Below are 19,844 nucleotides of genomic sequence, written 5' to 3'. Positions count from 1 at the left end.
TAGTTTCTCTTAATCTTTTTATCTTCATTACACAATGTCATTTTAAGGCCTAAAATTTGTAGCCAGCCCAGGAAACATACTTCGTTTAAAGACATAATGCAAGAGACAGCTACATATCTAGCTGCTCTGTGCGATAGTTTGTCCAACACTATTGCTATCTACCGTGTTTTGTAATTTTATACCATTGCTATGCTTTACTTATACATCACCTACTGACACTCACCGTTTAAAATTTACTTCTATGTTAATACTGAAGTTTCATCGTTATATAGTAATCCTGTGAAGTATCTTGTGATACAAGCCAGTGGACTTGCAGAAACAAAGAATATATTTTACAAAACTGAGTTAAATCCTGTAACCTCACAAACAATGTTAAGAAACACCAGTTTTTTTCTGTAAAAAGTAAACACAAGTAATGGTTCAAATATGATAAAACATGAGCAAATTAGCAATTTATTTACCTGACACAAAGACACTGCCAAGAAGGCTTGGTACTGAAAAGGAAGAGTCGTTTGTTGTCATCTGTAAGAGCAAAATACTTTCCTGATGCAGAAAATGAAAAAGCTAAAATATCATTGCTTCCTTTTTCTTCTGCAAGCTCATCTTCCCTATTGAATGAAAACATATTAATTATAGATTAATTTAAATAATACAGAAGATTACAAACATTCATTAACCATTACTTTTTGACAAACGGGCTCAATAACACCTACCTTGCCCTGTGTCAATAACCTAAACTTTTCTTACTGCAGTTTACTGAATTTCCAACAATTTCTCACTTTTGAAGTAATCTTAGAAGTGCTAGAAATCTCATCAGTTTACTGTACAATTCACAGTGTATTACATTTCCAAATATGTCAATGATTAAGAAAGATCTGCTTAACTTCTTTAGTCATGTTCAACTATATTCGCAGAAGTTACAACAAAGCATCAATTACTATCAGTCTTTAAGATTGGGAATAAAGAACCACATTGCTACACTGCAACTTCTTGTTTTTTTCACCACTAGATATTAAGCCCATATGGAAAAGTCAAGAAACCAATATTTGCTAGGTCTTAAATTACAAAATTAATGTATGTCTAAAGTTCAAGAAATGAAATAAATAATGGAGCCCACATTAGATTTACAAGGACTGCTGGAGCCATGAGACCAAAGAGTGTCTTTACATTGTATGAAAGACGTGTTTCAATGTTGAATGGGTTAATGTAAGCTGTCTTTCAATAAATTCCTCCAGCAATGTCACATGTATGGAGCCATTACCTCCTGCAGGTGTTTTGGAGTGAATGCAATTTGAAAAGCGTACAGGCATAGTTCTTAGTCAATATGATTGCATTGTTGAAATAAAAAGGGAAAACATCTGTTACAAATGTATTCATCAAAAGTTAATATTCTCAAACTAATACAGCAATTTCACAAAACTGTAGCATGTACTGTACAACGTTGCAAGATTAAATCGTATTATGATGTATAAGATTATACACATGGGGGTGCTGTTGCAAAATGAAAGCAGCAATGTTTACTGTCATATATTACAATCATGTAATTCTGCAATGTGTACTGTAGGTTATAATCAGTATTTCTTACAATCACTGGTCAAATTTACGAAAAACCTTCTGGACTGCGATTTTATTAAAATTAAAATGGTTTCCTACAAAGACTAATAAAATGACAGCATGTGCAAGTTTCCTTGCAATTACAGAAGCATTAAGGCAAAAAGTAAAAGATATAGTTCAGAAGGTAACTGATCTGTGCATGATTTAACAAACTCAAAAACAATGATGAATAGTCCTGACAGGAGCTATTACTATGTAATACCACCATTATTAATGTATATGTTTAGAATGAGAACACCTACTGTAACTTAACAAAAACAAATCTGTCTAGGCAACCAAAATTGGAACATTTAGAATTAACTAACAGATGCAATTCTGTTTCACTCTGAAAAACTAAAAAAAAACTGTTTAGCAATAGTGATACCTGACAGGGCCCAAAACACCCAAACATGATTATTTTTAACTTCTAAAAATATGTATCTGTGTGAAATTAGCTTTAACATATTATTGCTTTTGCAGATGTATATTACTGAAAATCTACCCTAAATTAGTTTAAAGATTAAAATACACAAAATATTAAATCTGATAAAAGTATATAAATTAAGATCAGTTGTTTGTTGAATTTTAGCCATGCTTTTTAATTTTATTTATTGTTATCTTGTGAGACTAGTATATTGCAGGACACACAAATAATATTCTATAACTGGGAAAGATGAAACTAGACTAGCCAGAATTTATAAAGTTAATGACAATAGTTCAGATGGTGTCACTGACTTAAGAATGAAGGTTTGCACTGGATGTAAATGATGCCTTCAATAGAAAGGGCTATGTTCACATGCACTTTATTTTATCACTATTATGGTCTTAATGTATTTTTTGACAACAACAAGGCGGGGCACAAGAATATATGAACTGGAAAAAACAGGAGTAAGAGACCCTTAACCTACAAGGATGTTATCACCATGTTTCTATACCAGAATGCTCTCGATATCAGTTCTGCCCATCCATTTTCTAACAAGTTATCCTTTTCTGGGTCACAGGTTCAGTATCAACTGTCTACTAAACATATTTATACTCAAACTGACATATATCTAGTATACTTTCAGTATCTGTGCAGTGGTTTAATATTCATTCAAACAAAGTGCATTTTTGACAGCATGACTGGAATGGATTTATGGTTTCTTACATAAATAAGGCCAATGTATAGATAACTAATACTTAAACCCGATGAGCAAATGTCAATTTAAGCAATACACTATGTAGGATATGAAGCCTCACAAAGCAAAAAAGCTCTCACTTATTTTATTCAATAATTACTTCTATTAGGAATTCATTTTAGTGAGTGTGGAATATTCTAAATAATGGTGTTACTACACATTGTGACATATACACTTACTGGCCACTTTATTAGGTATACCTTTTCAACTGCTTGTTAATAAAATTATCTAACCCGCCAATCACATGGCAGCAACTCAATGCATTTAAGCCATGAAGACATTGACAAGAAAACCTGCTGAAGTTCAAACTGAGCATCAAAATGGGGAAGAAAGGGTATTTAAAGGACTTTGAACGTGACATGGTTGTTGGTGCCAGACAGGATGGTCCGAGTATTTCATAAACTGCATATCTACTGGCATTTTCAAGCAAAATCATCTCTAGGGTATACATAGCATGGTCCAGAAAGGGGGAAAATATCCAGTGAGCAGCAGTTATCTAGGCAAAAATGCCAGAGATCAGACAAGAATGGCCAGACTGGTTTGAACTGATAAAAAAATCAACAGTAACTCAAATAACCACTTGTTGCAACTAAGGTATGCAGAAGAGCATCTCTGAACACACAATGAGTTAAACCTTGAAGCAGATGGAGTACAGCAGCAGTATACCAAACCAGGTGTCACTCCTGTCAGCTAGGAGGAGGCAACTGAGGCTACATTTTGCACAGCTCACCAAAACTGGACAACAGAAGATTGGAAAAATGTCACCTGGTCTGATGAGTCTCTATTTCTGCTGCAACACTTAGATGGTAGGGTCAGAACTTCGCATCAACAAGAAAGCATGGATCCGTCCTGCCTTGTAACAACAGTTCCAGCTGGTGGTGTGGTATAATGGTGTGGGAGATATGTTATTACCATATTTTGGGTTCCTTAGTGCCAATTGAGTGTGGATTAAATGCCACAGCCTACCTGAGTATTGATGATGACCATGTCAATCCCTTTATGACCGCAGCGTACCCATCTTCTGAAGTCTACTTCCAGCAGGATAACGTGCCATGCCACAAAGCTCAAATCATTTCAAACTGGTTTCTTGAACACGACAAAGAATTCACGGTCTTCAAATGGCCTCTACATTCACCAGATCTCAATCCAACAGAGCATCTTTTGGACGTGGTGAAAGAGGAGAGTCGCATCATGGATGTGCAGCCGACAAATCTGCAGAAGATGCTATCATGTCAATATGGACCATAATCCCTGAGGAATGGTTCCAGCATATTTTTGAATCTATGCCATGAAGAATTATGGCAGTGCTGAAGGCAAAAGGGGGTCCAACCTGGTAGTAGCAAGTTGTACCTAATAAAGTGGCCAGTGAGTGTATATTTACAGCAGTGTTTTGCAACCTCGGTCCTGAGGGCACATTCTGGCTGTAGGTTTTTGTTCCAACCAGCTTCTGTTTTTAATTGGACTCCTGGGCTAATTAAGTGATGTGTTATTTACCATGTTCTGTGTTTTCAAGAACAATATAGAAATTAGAAAACTGAGTTTGGTAAATTTATACAGTAGGTACCAAGTAGTTATATGGGAATAATGTATTTTTTTCTTTTTAACAGTATTTTCATCTTGATTTTCATTCTACTTTTTTAGGTGTTCTAATTCTTTAATTAATCCATTATTTACTAATTAGTGGGTCTGATGCTAAAGTAGTAGCAGCCTTTGATTATTCACTGTTTGCCAGCGTGTCTGCTCTGCTCATTTTTATGTGTCATTATTAAGATACAATGAAGGGGAAAAACTGCACAGAGAAACGGCAAAATATAATGAAATCAACAAAAGAGTTGAACATTTAAATCTATAGCAAAAGCAGAAATCTTTCTAAATGTCTTAAAAATGTAAAAATCATGCCTCTGTGCTTTTCTGAATCTATACTAATAAAAGCTAAAGCCCTCACTGACTGACTGACTGACTGACTGACTCACTCACTCACTCACTAATTGTCTAACTTCCCGTGTAGGTAGAAGGCTGAAATTTGGCAGGCTCATTCCTTATAGCTTACTTACAAAAGTTAAACAGGTTTCATTTCGAAATTCTACACGTAACGGTCAACAACATCCGCCATGTTGAACTTTCTTATTTATGGCCCCATCTTCACGAAATTTGGTAGGCGGCTTCCCTGCGCTAACCGAAACCGATGTACGTACTTATTTCGGTGGTTTGACGCCACGGTCAGCCGCCATACTGAACTTTCCAACGGTCTTTGTTACTTATGGGCCCATCTTCAAGAAATTTGGTACGCGGGTTCCCAACGCTAACTGAATCCTAGTTGCGTACATATATACGTCCATAGCCTGCAGCTCGGTCACCGTGTGAGCCGGTGTTGGGTCCTCCATTCCAACGCCTCCCACGTTGTTAGCTGCCTGCCTATATAAGGCCGTCCGTCGCTCTACATTCCCTTCCTTGCTTCGCCACGGGATTCACGTCTCCCTGCTGATAACTACAGCCGTTTTATTTAATCCACGGCTTCTCCGCTGTTTTATTGTTCGTTTATTACGATTATAGTTATTGTGTAGGTATTTTAGACTTACTTTACATTGTTCAGGTACCCATTTCTTTTATCATTCCAACCGTACCCCCATTAACATGTCTATCAAGATGATCACCATCGATCAAAGAACTGTCACTTACCAAGTGGTTTCCATGCCCGGAGATGGCACCTGCCTTTTCCATTCTCTGTTACATATTGCACGGCCATATCAGGCTCACTCTTGATATCCGGAGGAACATTGTGTCTTATGTATTGAATGACTAGGACAGGTTCAAGGTGTGGACTGATGACGGTACAGGAGATAATTATACTACACATGAGCACTATAAGAGTGAAATGCTTAAGCCCTTCACCTATGCATCTGCATGTGAGTTGATGGCTGCCGCTGAATTGTTCGGTTGTCGCTTTTAAGTGTACAGAAATGGCCAAAACGTTTACACCTTTCGACAACCGCCAACGCCTCCTAAACATCTTAGATTCACAGGTGACAATTTCAGTAGTGGACACTTTGATGTTTATGAATGTTTAAACTCTCAAAAGCTGGATGTGACGTTATAGATGAAATCGGTTGTGTGCTTACAATGCTTGACAGATGCCGAATGTCTCTTCAACACAAGTCCTACAAATACTGTCGTAATTGAAACAAACCATGAAACTCAAACCGATTATGACAGCAGCAATCCAAGCTGTGAGATTGGAGACAAGATTACTGTTCACATGGCCAACAGTACGTTGCACGCTCAAGAGTAAGCTCAGCGCACAGCTTGGTCATATTACAACCGGAGGGCCGAACTGACAACATGGTATACAAAGAGATCCTTAACAAATAATTATTGGCATATTTTCCCTCAGTTTATAAAGGTTACATTTTCTTCATAAAAATTTTAAGGCAGTACTTCGCCACTGCGAAGCACGGGTATTTTGCTAGTGTACAATTAAAGAAAAAAAAATCCCAGCTAATTAAATGAGATCAGTGCTATCAGGTGTTGTCACCGATTAGGAAGCTGGTTGGAACAAAAACCTACAGCCACAGTGGATCCCCAGGACCAAGTTTGGGAAACACTGACTTACAGTATATGGGAACATGCAAACATCTAAAGAAAAGCTGCCATTATGGTTTACAAAAAGACAAATATGAAATTGAGATTTAACTTCATAGTTTTCATTTTTTCTTGATTCTGAAAAATTAAGCCAAATAAAGAGAAGGAAAGGAAATACTGATACCTTTTTGAAACCATCTATATATTATGCACAGTAGAAAAAATTATAAAAATCTACCATACAGATTGCTTTTGATGCTACACGTGTATTGAAACAAAATCTGTAAATCATTTTTACATTTATCTATTATCCTTTCTCTGGTAGTCCCCTAAATGTATAAAGACGCACATTTCACAAGCGTTTCCAACTATCTCCGTTATGTGTATGAAGTAAAATCTCTTGCATTATAAAGATAACTCATATTTTAAATAAAGATCTAAAACCAACTGACTCTATTCAAGGCTGTTAAAACAAATTAAAAAAAAAAAATCACATCCTATTACAAAAAAGAACAATAAATTCACAATAACACTCACCCCTCCTTTTTGTTACCTGAAGGCTGTTTTTCTACAGTGCTACAATCAAATATAAAAGGCTTGATATCTTCTCTGCAAAATAAATTCAAAACAATAATAAATAAAACAAATTCCAGGAAATGTAAATCTAACTCTAGCTTATAGTGTTACAACGATTAAGGTGTTGGATCCTGGTGGTTTCTGAAATTTTCCAAATGTTATCACAACAGTTCAGACACACTAAGCAACGAAATGTGTACACAATGACTTAAAAAAAATATTTTGAACACTGACTAAACGAGAAATAGGTATGTAAAGAATCTCTTAAAATTAACTCTTCTGGAATAGCACTGCATTTTTCATATATCTTGGATAACATTAAATGTTTCACCACCGACAGTCCCTGAAAACTGAAAGGTCTGAAAAATATTTATCATTAACTTGGGTACTTTTAGTACACAAGTACATTAACTTGTTCCTCTATTCATGATAATAAAATTGTACGTACTCTTTATAGCTACTTGTTAATAATCTCTATTGAATCATTTGCATCTTGGCTTAACTTCCAGATTTAGCCCCCTGCTGAAGCCAAAAATGATAAAAAAAACTTACTAGAGGACTTAAATGAATAGTACTCGGTGTTTAAGAACGGTACTTGGAATTGAAAATAAAATTAATCGTTTAATCCATGCACGGAGTCATCAAATTTAACTACAAGATGAAAGCATGCGCTTAAATAACACTGTCACGACAACGTCAGGTGTTTTTCAATTTGGGAAATAAATGGCTTATCACTCTTAATTTCACTAACCTGGATTCTTTAATATTGATGACTATGAAAGTTTTACCACAGCTAAAAACCCGAAACTCATTGCTTATCCCCATTAACGCCATGACCACTCTTTAAAAGTGTGCGTGACTCGACGACGTTTGATTACGTCATCGTTGCGCGACTTAGATAAGAGTTGCCAATCAATGTAAACCTTTTGTAATGTGGGAGAAAACCGAAGTGTCAGAAGATGAGCCTGCACAGATGCTGGAAAATGAGCGGAAGCTCCATAGACTGACCGGACCACATTTTTTTAACTCTTATCAAAGTTGTAAGGAAACGCGGTAGGGGCTGACGCCGTTTTGAATCGTCATGATTTTTGTAGCTTGATGTTTAGACCATTAAAGAGATTTTGTTCAGCCCAGCCAGTTAGATCGCGTGCTCTTTCAAATTTTGATAGAATTGTGAGCGTGAGAACTTGATTTCAACGAATGTGATCAAACTACCTGCGCTGAGGTGATTCAGGATCGAGCCACTCACGCCTTACATTTTATTTGCGCGGATATAATATACTTAAGGATTGTGATCGTCAGATTTACGTGAACATTTAAGGGTTTTTGTTTTCATCCAACTTTCCTGAACTGGCAAACAAACCAGCATGACAAATAAATTATGCTTATACGTTTTAGAAGTAACGCATGGAAATTCACAGCCGAACTCCTAATCCATTTTAAAAGACTTGATCTGCCTTGCTTGCTTACATACAAGTTAGCTTTGGCCTGTAATTTATTCCAATACTGCATAAAAAATCAACTGGTGAAAGGATAATTCCTTGGCCGGAACTACTGCAATTTTAAGGAAGGTTTACAATGCCATGTACTACTAAATAAAACTGTAATTCATACTAAGTTTAAATAGAATTATATATCTACTAGCAAAGGTTCTCATTTAAAGGAGTAATCAACATAGTTTGCAGTGCAACATTTTCAACAGGAATGTATTTTGTAATGCATGTAGAAATGAAATCTATTACATTTTTCATTTTAACAGATAACACATCACTAATATTAGCATTGTTTTTAGAAATCCTATACCAAAAAACATATAACAGAGACCTCACAACCAGATCAACACACATACAGACGTGTATCCACTATTAAGGTGGAAGACAGATAGGGCATCTTTGGGTAGCTGTTTCTAAGATTTGTCCTTAATGCTTAAGAGATTTTATATGAAAGGGTAGAGACTAGTTATCAAAAGAGCTGAGCCTTTTCAAAGCAAAAGGAGATCGAGTGGTGACATAATTGAAATGTTTAAAATTATGAAAGGAATTAGTACAGTGAATCCAGGCTATTACTTTAAAACAAGTTCAACACGAACATGGGGGCAAACTTGGAAACTAGTTAAGAGTAAATTTCACAAAAACAATAGGGATTATTTCTTCACAGAGATAACCACTGACACATTGAGTAAGTTGACAGCAGGACTTTAAGGAGCTTCAAAACTTGACTCAGTGTTATTTTAAAGGAATTAAAAGGATAGGAATGGCAAGTGAATGGCCTGTCATCTTCAACATTCTTTAATGTTCTAATGAACATCCTTGGGTATATATCTACTAAAAGTCTGAGGAATGTTTACTATACCATTTTATCTTAAATACAAACTGAATTCCCACTGCATTTAAATTATTTTATATGTCATTTGGGCTGTTACCTTTCAATAGCTATTTTGCTGAATTTGCCCATAATGCATAAAAATGTCTTATATCATCTAGAAGAGTATGTGTATGAATATAACTAATGCAAATTTGATAAAGTTTTAATGTATTGTTTTCTCTTAAATTTAACATGAATTTCTGTTGGATTTACATGGTTTGCATGACAATAATAAATAAGCAAATTTTGAGCAGATTTTTCACAAAGTTTTCATATAATGCCCAAAAATGTCTGATTCCAAATGGAAAAGCAGGTGCTTGGGTATTGTATTACCAGTGCAAACGTAAAAAAAAAAAAAAAATTACTGTACTATTTTCTCTTCAATTCACACTGAATTCATACTTCATCTACATGGTTTTATAAGCCTGTGGGAGACAGGGTAAATGTAGAAAGCTCTTTCTCATAATATTCCTATTATGCCCAATAATGGTGCTACAGGACTCTCCGGTCCTGTTCAGCCTTTATACATCAGACTTCCAATACGATTCGGAGTCCTGCCATATGCAAACGTTCGCTAATAACACTGCTATTGTGGGCTGCATCAGGAGTGGGCAGGAGGAGGAGTACAGGAAGCTAATCAAAGACTTTGTTAAATGGTGCGACTCAGACCACTTACACCTGAACACCAGCAAGACCAAGGAACTGGTGGTGGATTTTAGGAGGCCCAGGCCCCTCATGGACCCCGTGATCATCAGAGGATACTGTGTGCAGAGGGTACAGACCTATAAATACCTGGGAGCAGCTGGATGATAACCTGGACTGGACTGCCAATACTGATGCTCTGTGCAAGAGAGGACAGAGCCGACTATACTTCTTTAGAAGGCTGGCATCCTTTAACATTAGCAATAAGATGCTGCAGATGTTCTGTCAGATGGTTGTGGCGAGTGCCCTCTTCTACGCTGTGGTGTGCTGGGGAGGCAACATAAAGATGAAAGACGCCTCACGCCTGGACAAACTTGTTAAGAAGGCAGACTCTATTGTGGTAATAAAGCTGGACATTTTAACATCTGTAGAAGAGCGACGGGCACTAAGCAAGCTCTTGTCAATCATGAAGAATCCACCGCATCCACTTAACAGTGTCATTTCCAGGCAGAGGAGCAGCTTCAGCGACAGACTTTTGTCACTGCCCTGCTCCACTGACAGACTGAGGAGATCGTTCCTCCCCCACACTATGCGACTCTTCAATTCCACCCAGGGGAGTAAATGCTAACATTACTCAAAGTTATTGTCTGCTTTTACATGCATTTTTATTACTCTTTAATTTAATATTGTTTTTTGTATCAGTATACTGCTGCTGGATTATGTGAATATCCCCTTGGGATTAATAAAGTATCTATCTATCTATCTATCTATCTATCTATCTAATGTCTGATACAATTTGGAACAAAAAATACTTTTCTATAACTACTACAAGTCTGAGGAACTTTTGCTATACAATTTTCTCATAAATTCTTTATGCTTTTAAATTGCTTAAGTATTAAGTGTAGTGGTATTGTGTACAAAGTACTGTGAAATTCTTACTTGTATGTCTGACCAACGCTGCCACCCTTTAGTGCTATGAAAAATAAGTTAATGCACAAAAATGGCCATTTTCCTTTGGAGGTGGAGCTCCTTGACTATCAACCGTGGAACAGCATATAACATTTCCTATACTGTTTTGTAAATAAAGCAAAACTGAATAATCTATTTAAATAGTCTATTTTACATATAGGAAGTGTTTTCCACTGTTCTAGTAGCATCTGCAGCGGTAAAGATAAAGCACTGAGAATGAAGAACACTTCTCCAGAGAAATTATGACAGACACAAAAAATCTTGGAAGAGTTTGACTGAAGGTAGTGATGCTGCCCATGTGCCAGTGAATAATTCTTTAGTCAGGTAGATGACAGTTTTTTATTTCTGATAACTGAGCATACAATCATGTGTAGTTAGTTTTATGGTACCTACTGTAATTAGCTACTTAGATGGATGGCACATTTTAAATATGTATATTGTATTTACTGCATATTATACCTTAAAGTACTGCATCTCTTTCTTGATGCAAAATTAACACTATGCCTGTATCACATACCCACATACTGAGTCTGGAAAAGTTAGCAGGTTTTGCCTAATTAAAAAAAAAGTTATCACTTGTATACCTTTTATATTATTTTATTTCCACTGTATAACTGAAGATCTGTATAAGTGCTGAATGTCTAATTGATTTTAAAATTTAATTATGTGATGAACCTGGCAAAAAATGGTGTTAGGGTATTTTTTCTAGAATACAAATGGTATAGCCGTTCAATAAATATTCTGACCAGAAGGTTATGTTTAAGCTTTGATCCAGTATTACACTACAGTGGTTCACAATTCCTGTGCAGACCAGAACATTATAATCCATACTACAAGCCTTCATATTTCATATACACTTCTGACCAAAATGAAAAACTCTTGTTATGAAAAACTATAAGAGACACAAAGATTTTGCCAGAGTTTAAAAGAATGTACTGATGCCAGTTGTGATCATGTCTCCTGAAGTTGCTTACTTATCTTCACATGCTCCTGTTGATTGTGAGAATTGTGAAGAAGACTACGGAGAAACACCAGCAACAACAATAGTCCTAAATATAGAAGAAAATAATGAAATCTTCTCTTTTCCAGGTGGTAAGTCATATAACATTATGCAAATATTGGGTCCTCCTCAGTTCACTTTACCAGCAAGGCCCTGCCTACTGTTTCTACTACACCACAATAGTCTTTCAAACATATGAACCAACAAAGTTAAGTTTAAAGATTTTGAAGTGTTTTGTTGTGGTAATGTCCTAGGGTGACCCTATTGCCCTTTTACACTCCATACTCCATGAAAGGAATGCCACAAACCCCATGCTCTTTCCACACTGTCAGGATTAACTGCTGCTGCAGCATAGTACTTCCCCTTTCCTTTTCACATCTATCACCTCAGGCAATCAGACCAGAGTACTAGAACAGGCAGGCAATACACATTTACTCATGTATTATAGATCAAATATTATACCTAGTGCCATAAACAAAAAGCAAATAGAAAGTGACTTTGCAAACCATACAACTTGATAGTGGTAGCTGTGCAGCGGTGAATAAACTTGTAGTTACTCTAACATGTCTTCTTATCTAGCTCATTGTACCTGAATATAGCCACCAAGCAAAAGCTGGTCCTCTCAGAACAGAAAAAGGCAAAGAGAACATGGCCCTCTACATGGATAAAACAGATAGACCTTTTTGTCCAGTCTTGTTGTCCTAGATAAATCTTTTTCACTGATTGGGGCTGCGTAATTCCCAATGGCATAGCTTAGGTAGATTCAGCCCCCAGTGTAGCTTTGAAAGCATTTTGGATTTCTCCGAGTTATGCACATACATGTTTAACTGGACACACATTTAAATGGGACTCAGTGCAAGTAAAATTCAAGACTAATGCTAAAAGTGTCAGAGAACTGACTGAATCATGGCTATCCAATGAAAACAGCATTACCAGACATTTGGACATCAACCCAGCATATACAGATTTGAAAAGAAGACCATGCATATAATAAATAAGACTTTATGACCCACACTCTTGGAACCCCACCTCATTAACCACCCCCCTATCCACCTACTCACCCCTCATTTTCTATATATTGCCTTGGATTCCTGTATGTCTAATAATTTTCTTCTGATGATAACGCCTCTAGCGCTGACGTCGGAGGTTCGATTCCCGAAAGGGGGTGCAGTGAGTGTGTACGCCTGATGAGCCCAGAATTAGGGCGAAACACGTGTTGCATACTCTTTGCATTATTTGACAGTAGAACTATTTCAACCATATATATACTGTATACAGAAAAAATATGTCTATGAAAGTGAAAATGGTAATGTTATATTTAGGAATGGGTGCGATCTTGCTGTTGAAAAGAATGTATTTTCGAGTCTTGTAGAAATTGTACGCAATTGCTAATATGTCTCATACTAACATGTATAATTACTATACAGTGACCAGTGTTTTGTGCAGTTGGTGTGTAAATACATTATTATTATTATTATTATATTAACTCAAAAAGCATTAACTATGGTGCAAAAGATGGCAGTGTTATTACAGTACATTTAATTAGGTACATTCTACAGACTTTGTGAATAAAAAAATGCCCCACGTAAGATGTAAATACAGCCTTAAGCACATTACACAATAGATAATGAAAAACTACTTTGGACGGGACTAAAGATGGCTCAGTCTCGCTGACCCATATTCACGACTGGCCCCTTTGATTCAAAGGGGAATTCCATCGGATCAGCCGACTAATCGGGTGTCTGATTGTGAGAGAGTCTTTCTGTAGTGAACTCTTTCCATTTAAGCGCTGTAAAATATGACCCAAATAACAAACTAAACACGAAATTTTTCATGACTTTAAGTAATAACTGTATGGCTGGTATCAAAGCCACACCAATGACTATTATTTGTCACCATGTTTCAGACTGTTTTTGAACTTACATAGTCAGATAGTGCAGTGTTTATCAAAAAATGACTGACTATATCACAGAGTGACGGAGATCTTTGTAACACCGGAAGTTGTTGTTGCCAAGTGTCTGAGGCTTACCGGAAGTTTGGTGGAAGGTGAAAGGCAAAATGGCAGCGTTCTTACTGCGGACAAATGGATCAAAGGCATTAAAGGTATTTTTAAACTCGGAAAAAAACGGGATAATTTAATAGCAGTTTTTTTTGGGGGGATATTTTATTAAGTTCCTTGATGTAAAAGGGAGAGTGAGTGTACAAGGAAAATAACATTCATTCAAATGGCGTTGTTATTAGAAACACTAAGATTTTTTTCCACTTATTTTATAGTTTTAGTTTTCTTTAAACGGTTTAATTTGTAATTTAAAAGCAGTCCTATATTCGTGTGCTTGACGCTTTTATACGCCAAATAAAGTCCAGACTTGTAAAAGCCTATAACAAGTGTACTGTACTGCCGCATTTATTTCTTTAAATATTTAAGTAGGTTTGCGTTGCAGTTTTCTTTTTAATTTTAAGATCGCAGTTCTCGAATCAGATTGTCTAATTCTAGTTCGCCTAACCTGGTAGCATTGGTCGCAAAGTGAGTAACTAATGCTGTACAGGGTTCAAGTTCAGTTCAGTAAAATTTATTGTCTTAAGAGTGAAATTTGATTTGTCAACAGTTTTACACAAATTCAAAAACACATCATAAAGATGATGCCTATCAAACATAAACTAAGAGCAAATAAATAAAATATAGCAGTGAGAACTACGATTACACAAACATTAAGCCGTCATTAAACTTGCCCAATTATTAATGCAAATAATATTGCTTAATCCCATGATTAAAGCCTGCGGATGTTTATTAAAGTTGAACCTTTTTAGAAGTTTAATAGTGGTTGGAAATATTTGAAGAGTACTTGAGCCCACTGCATTTTGTCCTTTGAGCCTTGTACCCGCGACCTGATGGGAACAACTGACAGTTCTGTGAGTGAGGCCTTCTTATTTTACTGCTACATTTTCCAATTTGATTTATTCTGGTTTTGTTGCTGAGATTACGATTTCCGGATAACACCAGCAGAATATATGAAGAAAGACTTAATATAAGATTTATAACAGAGTGGCATAATGGTAGGACTCACTGTAAATAGTCGATCTCCTTAAACAGTAGAGGTGCTGTTGTCCCTTCTTGCAGATTCTGTAATTTCATTAGTCAGTTTTGAATCTATGATTGTCCCTAGATATTTATAATTGCAAACAATCTCCAATGCTTGGTCTTTATTTCTTGTGAGCGGAAAAGCTTTCTTCTAAAGTTAATTGTTGATTCGTTAATTTTTATAACATTTAGATGGAGAAAGGACTCATTAAAACTGTTAACAAAATCATCTAGCACTGAACCATGACTGCTTTCATTCTCATTCATTCCACATATTCACAGTTGAAGAAACAATGCACTTTTTTGTTTTCAGCAAAATTTGTCAAACTCACAATGTAGAACAATATAAAGTAAATATTTTAAGAAAAATACATTTTAAAGTTTTTTTTTATTGTTTCTATTGTTTGTCAATCAATTTAAAGGCACTGTCTTAAAGGCCTGTTTTTAGTATCTCTGTTTTAATTTCTCTCTTAATGTTTGTGTTTAATATTTTGTTTTTAGTCTTGCTTCTTTTTAACTGTACAGCGCTTCGGTCAGTTGTAATGCTGTGTTTTTAAGCGCTCAACAAATAAAAATGGTATGGTATAAAGCAGGCATATTGTTTAGATTAGATTAACGCTCTTAATCCCAAGGGGAAATTCGCATGCATACAGCAGCAGAAACATAAAAACAAGGATACAGATTCACGGGGCAAGTAATAAATCCATTCAATATGTAAATGAAAATAAATAAATAATTTTTAAAAATAAATGTATATTCAGATGTTTCAAAATAATATTTCAAAGCCTCAGTGGTGTCCGAGTACCAGCAGGTTGTTGCACCACATGTGCTTGATGGACAGGGGGTGCCAAAGCTGCCATACATTTTACTATTACACGATTCATTTCTGCAATTTGCTTTACTTTCAAAAACCAGGTCCCCTTATCAAACATTTTGACTATTCAGTTTTTGCAGAAAGAATGGTGTGAACTCCAATAACTTTGCTGAGGCCAGAGCTATCATTCCCATAATTGGCTTCAGCAATTTGTCTCATGCTCAGCAGGTCTGTCCTCCAGCAGCTGCACTGCCACTTGCCATGAAAAGAATCCAAAACCCAATTATGTGACTTAGATAACTTGTACCTCCACTTCATGGGTCATGTTACATGTACAACATCATAAGAGCTCGATTAAGATAAAGGTTCAAGGCCCAGTGGTTTATAAGTTTTTGCATAATGACAAATAGACAACCCTTAGTATTTTACAAATATAGATTATTTTATTGTCTGGAAGCATAATAACAATTTCATTTTTCCATGCTATCTTCTGTAGTTTAAACTATTTACACTACCTGTATCACTTAAATCTGAACTGTCACCATCTATCCAGTATTACTACTTATAAGTCCACAAGACTGCTTTGTTCTTACACAGTTAGCTTCTTCTTCTTTGTCTTTCTGCTGCTCCCATTAGGGGTCACCACATCGGATCATCTTTTTTTTTATATTTTTCTGACCTCTGCATCTTTTTCTGTTACACCCATCACCTGCATGTCCTCTCTCACCACATCCATAAACCTCCTCTTAGGCCTTCCTGTTTTCCTCTTACCTGGCAGCTCTATTCTTAACATCATCCTTCCAATATACTTGGCATCTCTCCTCTGCACATGTCCAAACCAACACAATCTCATCCCCCTGGTTTTGCCTCCAAACTATCCAACCTGAACTGACCCATTTACTCATTTCTTTATTTAATTTATTTATTTATTTCATTTCATTTACATGTACTCATTTCTAATCCTATTCACCCTCATCACACCCAATACAAATGTTCACATCTTTAACTCTGCCATTTCCTACTCTGTCTCCTGTTTTTTTGTTAGTGCAGTTGTCTCCAACCCATATATATACCCATATAGCTTGGAGTTTCAAATTATTCCTCCAGTTCTCAACATATATTTAGGAGTGCATATTTTACTGGGAAAACTAATGTTGCTATTAGAAGATTTATGTTCATAGTCATCATTGCCAAAACACAAGCTTATGTTGCCTTTGAAAAATGTGTAGAGTGTTATGTCCCTTTAAATAATTCTAATTTGGTGGTCCTACTGCTTAACTGTTTTTTTTTTTATTTTCCATTAACGCATTATAAAATCCCAACTTCTTAGAAGAGAATAAATTTATTCGGACAGTTCTCAATATCCCTTGTAACATTTATCTTTAATTATCTTTATGATAATAAAACATCTATTATAAAAAAAAAAATTCTTGGGACGAGACAAGACTTTTTTTCAGGCAACAAGACATGCTCTTTTGAAGAGACACTTTCACGTCCCGCGAGACGGTCAAGTCATGTCATCCTTACAACCTTTGGAAGCAAGTCCCGTGAGACGGTGACTTTTGCAAGTCACACCCTACTTACAACCTCTCAGTTGTTGGAATGCTTTTGGCAGACACACTTCCTGTGCTCTCAGCTGTTAAAAATTTTATACGTTCTAGATGACACATCAACGACTAAGTGAAGAAGAAAGAGCAGGGTGTCGAAAAGAGACCCAAAAGCTTTGGAGAGAAACGAATGCAAAAAAGAACAAAAAATAACAAAAGTAATAATCAGACCGTTCCATGAAGACTTTGTACCAAGAGATTTAATCATGCCTGGGGCCAGAAAAAGACAAAATAGAACGTCATAAAGAATTCAAAAACGTTGGCACGATACACATGCAGAGCAGGTTAGAGATAATGGAAGTAGGAAAATTCGAAAGTCTCAAAAAAATGATAGTAAAGATGGCATTAGCGCAAACAGATGTAAAATATTAAAAATATTACTCGTGATGGTTTTGGAGGAACGACTGCGTCTCCTTGGGGGTACGTTCAGCCCCCCTATTCACAACAGCATGTAGCACGGGTGGGTGGTGGTGTTGGCGAGCGAAGTGTTTAAAATAAAATATTGAGTTATTTCCTTACCTTTTTTTCAATTATAAGTTAAATTGAGAAGATTCCATTAATTCTTCATAATTGGTATTCCATTTCAAAGCAAATTCCTTTATTTTTAAAAAGTATGTTTATATACTGCACATCAACCAGTAGCTCTTTACATGTACAAATTTAAATACTATAATATTTGTGTGTAATAATAATTCTAATCTTACTACTGTAATATTTTTACAATTGTGGCTCATCAATAAAGCTACAAGGCCAAACATTCCATGAGCTCCTTCGAAATTTCAAAATAACCCCCGGGGGAAAAACCAATGGTAAAGAAATGTTAAAGAAAAAGGTATTGTTTTTAAATATACATATACAGTATGTATCTCAAAAGTCTGGCCAAGATCAGTGTTATTCAGTTTAAGGCTCTGCTACAGTCATGAGTAGGCCAGGTCCTCTATCCAGACTTTTTCATATCTCAGACCTTTTGACTGGAGATACTCACTTGTTCCAGGCTTACAAGAAACGCGGTCTAAAAATAGAAATAACGCAATTAATTTGTGTAATATCAAAATAAGGTTAGTATGTAATTAGTATAAAAAAATATTTGTAAGTTAGTAATGAATTACCTATCTTTGCAGACTCTGCAGTTGGTATTTATTTTAAGTAAAGAGTAATGCAGTTATTTGTATACATATTTAAAATAAACAATTCTAAATTGGTCCTGTATGACTCATTTCAGATTTGTTTATGGTATCCTTTACAGGTTTGGAACTGCTTTGTAATTTGTATCGAAAGCAACCTGGATAGATTCTGGCACTTTGACCCTAGCTTGAGCATATTTAGTAATGGATGGATATGTAACTTTCACTTTGTGGGAAAGCATTTATTATGGGAGTTTGTACAGCATGTTGGGATGTTTCTTTCTAGAGCATTTACATTGTCATTTTTCGCAGATTGAATATTACTTCATCATATTAATTTATACTTCCTCAGGAAAAGGGTAATTTTAATGAGAATCGTGATCATTTATATCACACTCCAGTGGAGACTACTGGTCTTTGAAGATAACCTGCCACCCTGTGTAGCAAATTTTCCAGAACAATGACTTGTAGAGTCCTGGGGCCTCATGCACAACGCTGCACGTAGACTTCGCACTAAAACATGGCATACAGACAAAAGCAGAAATGTTCGTACTCACAAAAAAATCCAGATGCATAAATCTGTGCGTTTGCCAACTTCCACGTTCTTCCACTCCATAAATCCTGGTCAGTATGAAAAGTAACGCATGTGCACGAGCCTGCTGCCACCCCCCAAATTCCTCCCAGAATCACGCCTCTTTGAATATGCAAATCAATATAAATAGCCCTCAACGTTCTGTGAAAGGCAATTGCAAAAGCACTGTGGTCGGAGAACAGAAGAATTTCTGCGAATACCAAGTGGAGGCAAGGAAAAACATACTTTTTGTTGGTTTTAACAGTGGTATAAATAACAAAAGGAAGTTCACAGGCGCACAGTGCCTGAAATAAAAAAATAAGTTGTCAGATATCAAAGTTGCCATGGAAAGGCGAGTCGTAGTCCACTGTCTGAGTGTCATATGAAAGCTTATTGGGGTACAGAGAAAAAAAAAATAGGGAAAAAAGCTTGAAATGTCAATTTTAATCGGAAAATTTACACTTTAATCACATAGTTTATTTTCTCATTAAGTAGAACATCATAATCTTCCTCATAAAATCGTTTAATTTACTAGTTTCTCAAATCCCATCATAATTAAAGTAGCACGTTAAATGTTTTGTTTTGTATTTGATGTTCTATGTGCTTCCTCCGACTGAACACAGAATCCATTACATTCGTGATATTACAGCTCTCTGAATAATTAAAATACTGAGATGTATACTTGATATTTTGATATTTTCCTGATGATAGGAATTCAAGCATGTACTAAACATGGGAACACAGTGGT

The 19,844-nt window shown here is 36.0% G+C and overlaps 2 protein-coding genes across 3 annotated transcripts in view; one reads left to right on the top strand and one right to left on the bottom strand.

The window, feature by feature from the left end:
* Positions 1-7,816, bottom strand: part of wdr4 (WD repeat domain 4) — a 35,032-nt gene extending 27,216 nt beyond the window's left edge. Inside the window, exons 1-3 of one of the 2 annotated variants that reach the window (XM_039744050.1) lie at positions 7,678-7,816; positions 6,888-6,959; positions 462-608 (exon numbers count right to left, since the gene is read on the bottom strand). In XM_039744050.1, the coding sequence (XP_039599984.1) occupies positions 462-608; positions 6,888-6,959; positions 7,678-7,760 (302 nt within the window). In that variant the 5' untranslated portion in view covers positions 7,761-7,816. The remainder of the gene's footprint in view (positions 1-461; positions 609-6,887; positions 6,960-7,677) is intronic. The other variant, XM_039744049.1, reaches the window with a different exon arrangement.
* Positions 7,817-13,903: 6,087 nt separating this feature from the next.
* Positions 13,904-19,844, top strand: part of ndufv3 (NADH:ubiquinone oxidoreductase subunit V3) — a 14,819-nt gene continuing 8,878 nt past the window's right edge. Inside the window, exon 1 of the mRNA XM_039744051.1 lies at positions 13,904-14,004. Coding sequence (XP_039599985.1) covers positions 13,960-14,004 — 45 coding nt within the window. The 5' untranslated portion in view covers positions 13,904-13,959. The remainder of the gene's footprint in view (positions 14,005-19,844) is intronic.

The sequence above is a fragment of the Polypterus senegalus genome, chromosome 2 (assembly GCF_016835505.1).
Source record: "Polypterus senegalus isolate Bchr_013 chromosome 2, ASM1683550v1, whole genome shotgun sequence".
Lineage (NCBI taxonomy): Eukaryota > Metazoa > Chordata > Cladistia > Polypteriformes > Polypteridae > Polypterus > Polypterus senegalus.
This window is presented reverse-complemented; position numbering and strand designations above follow the sequence as displayed.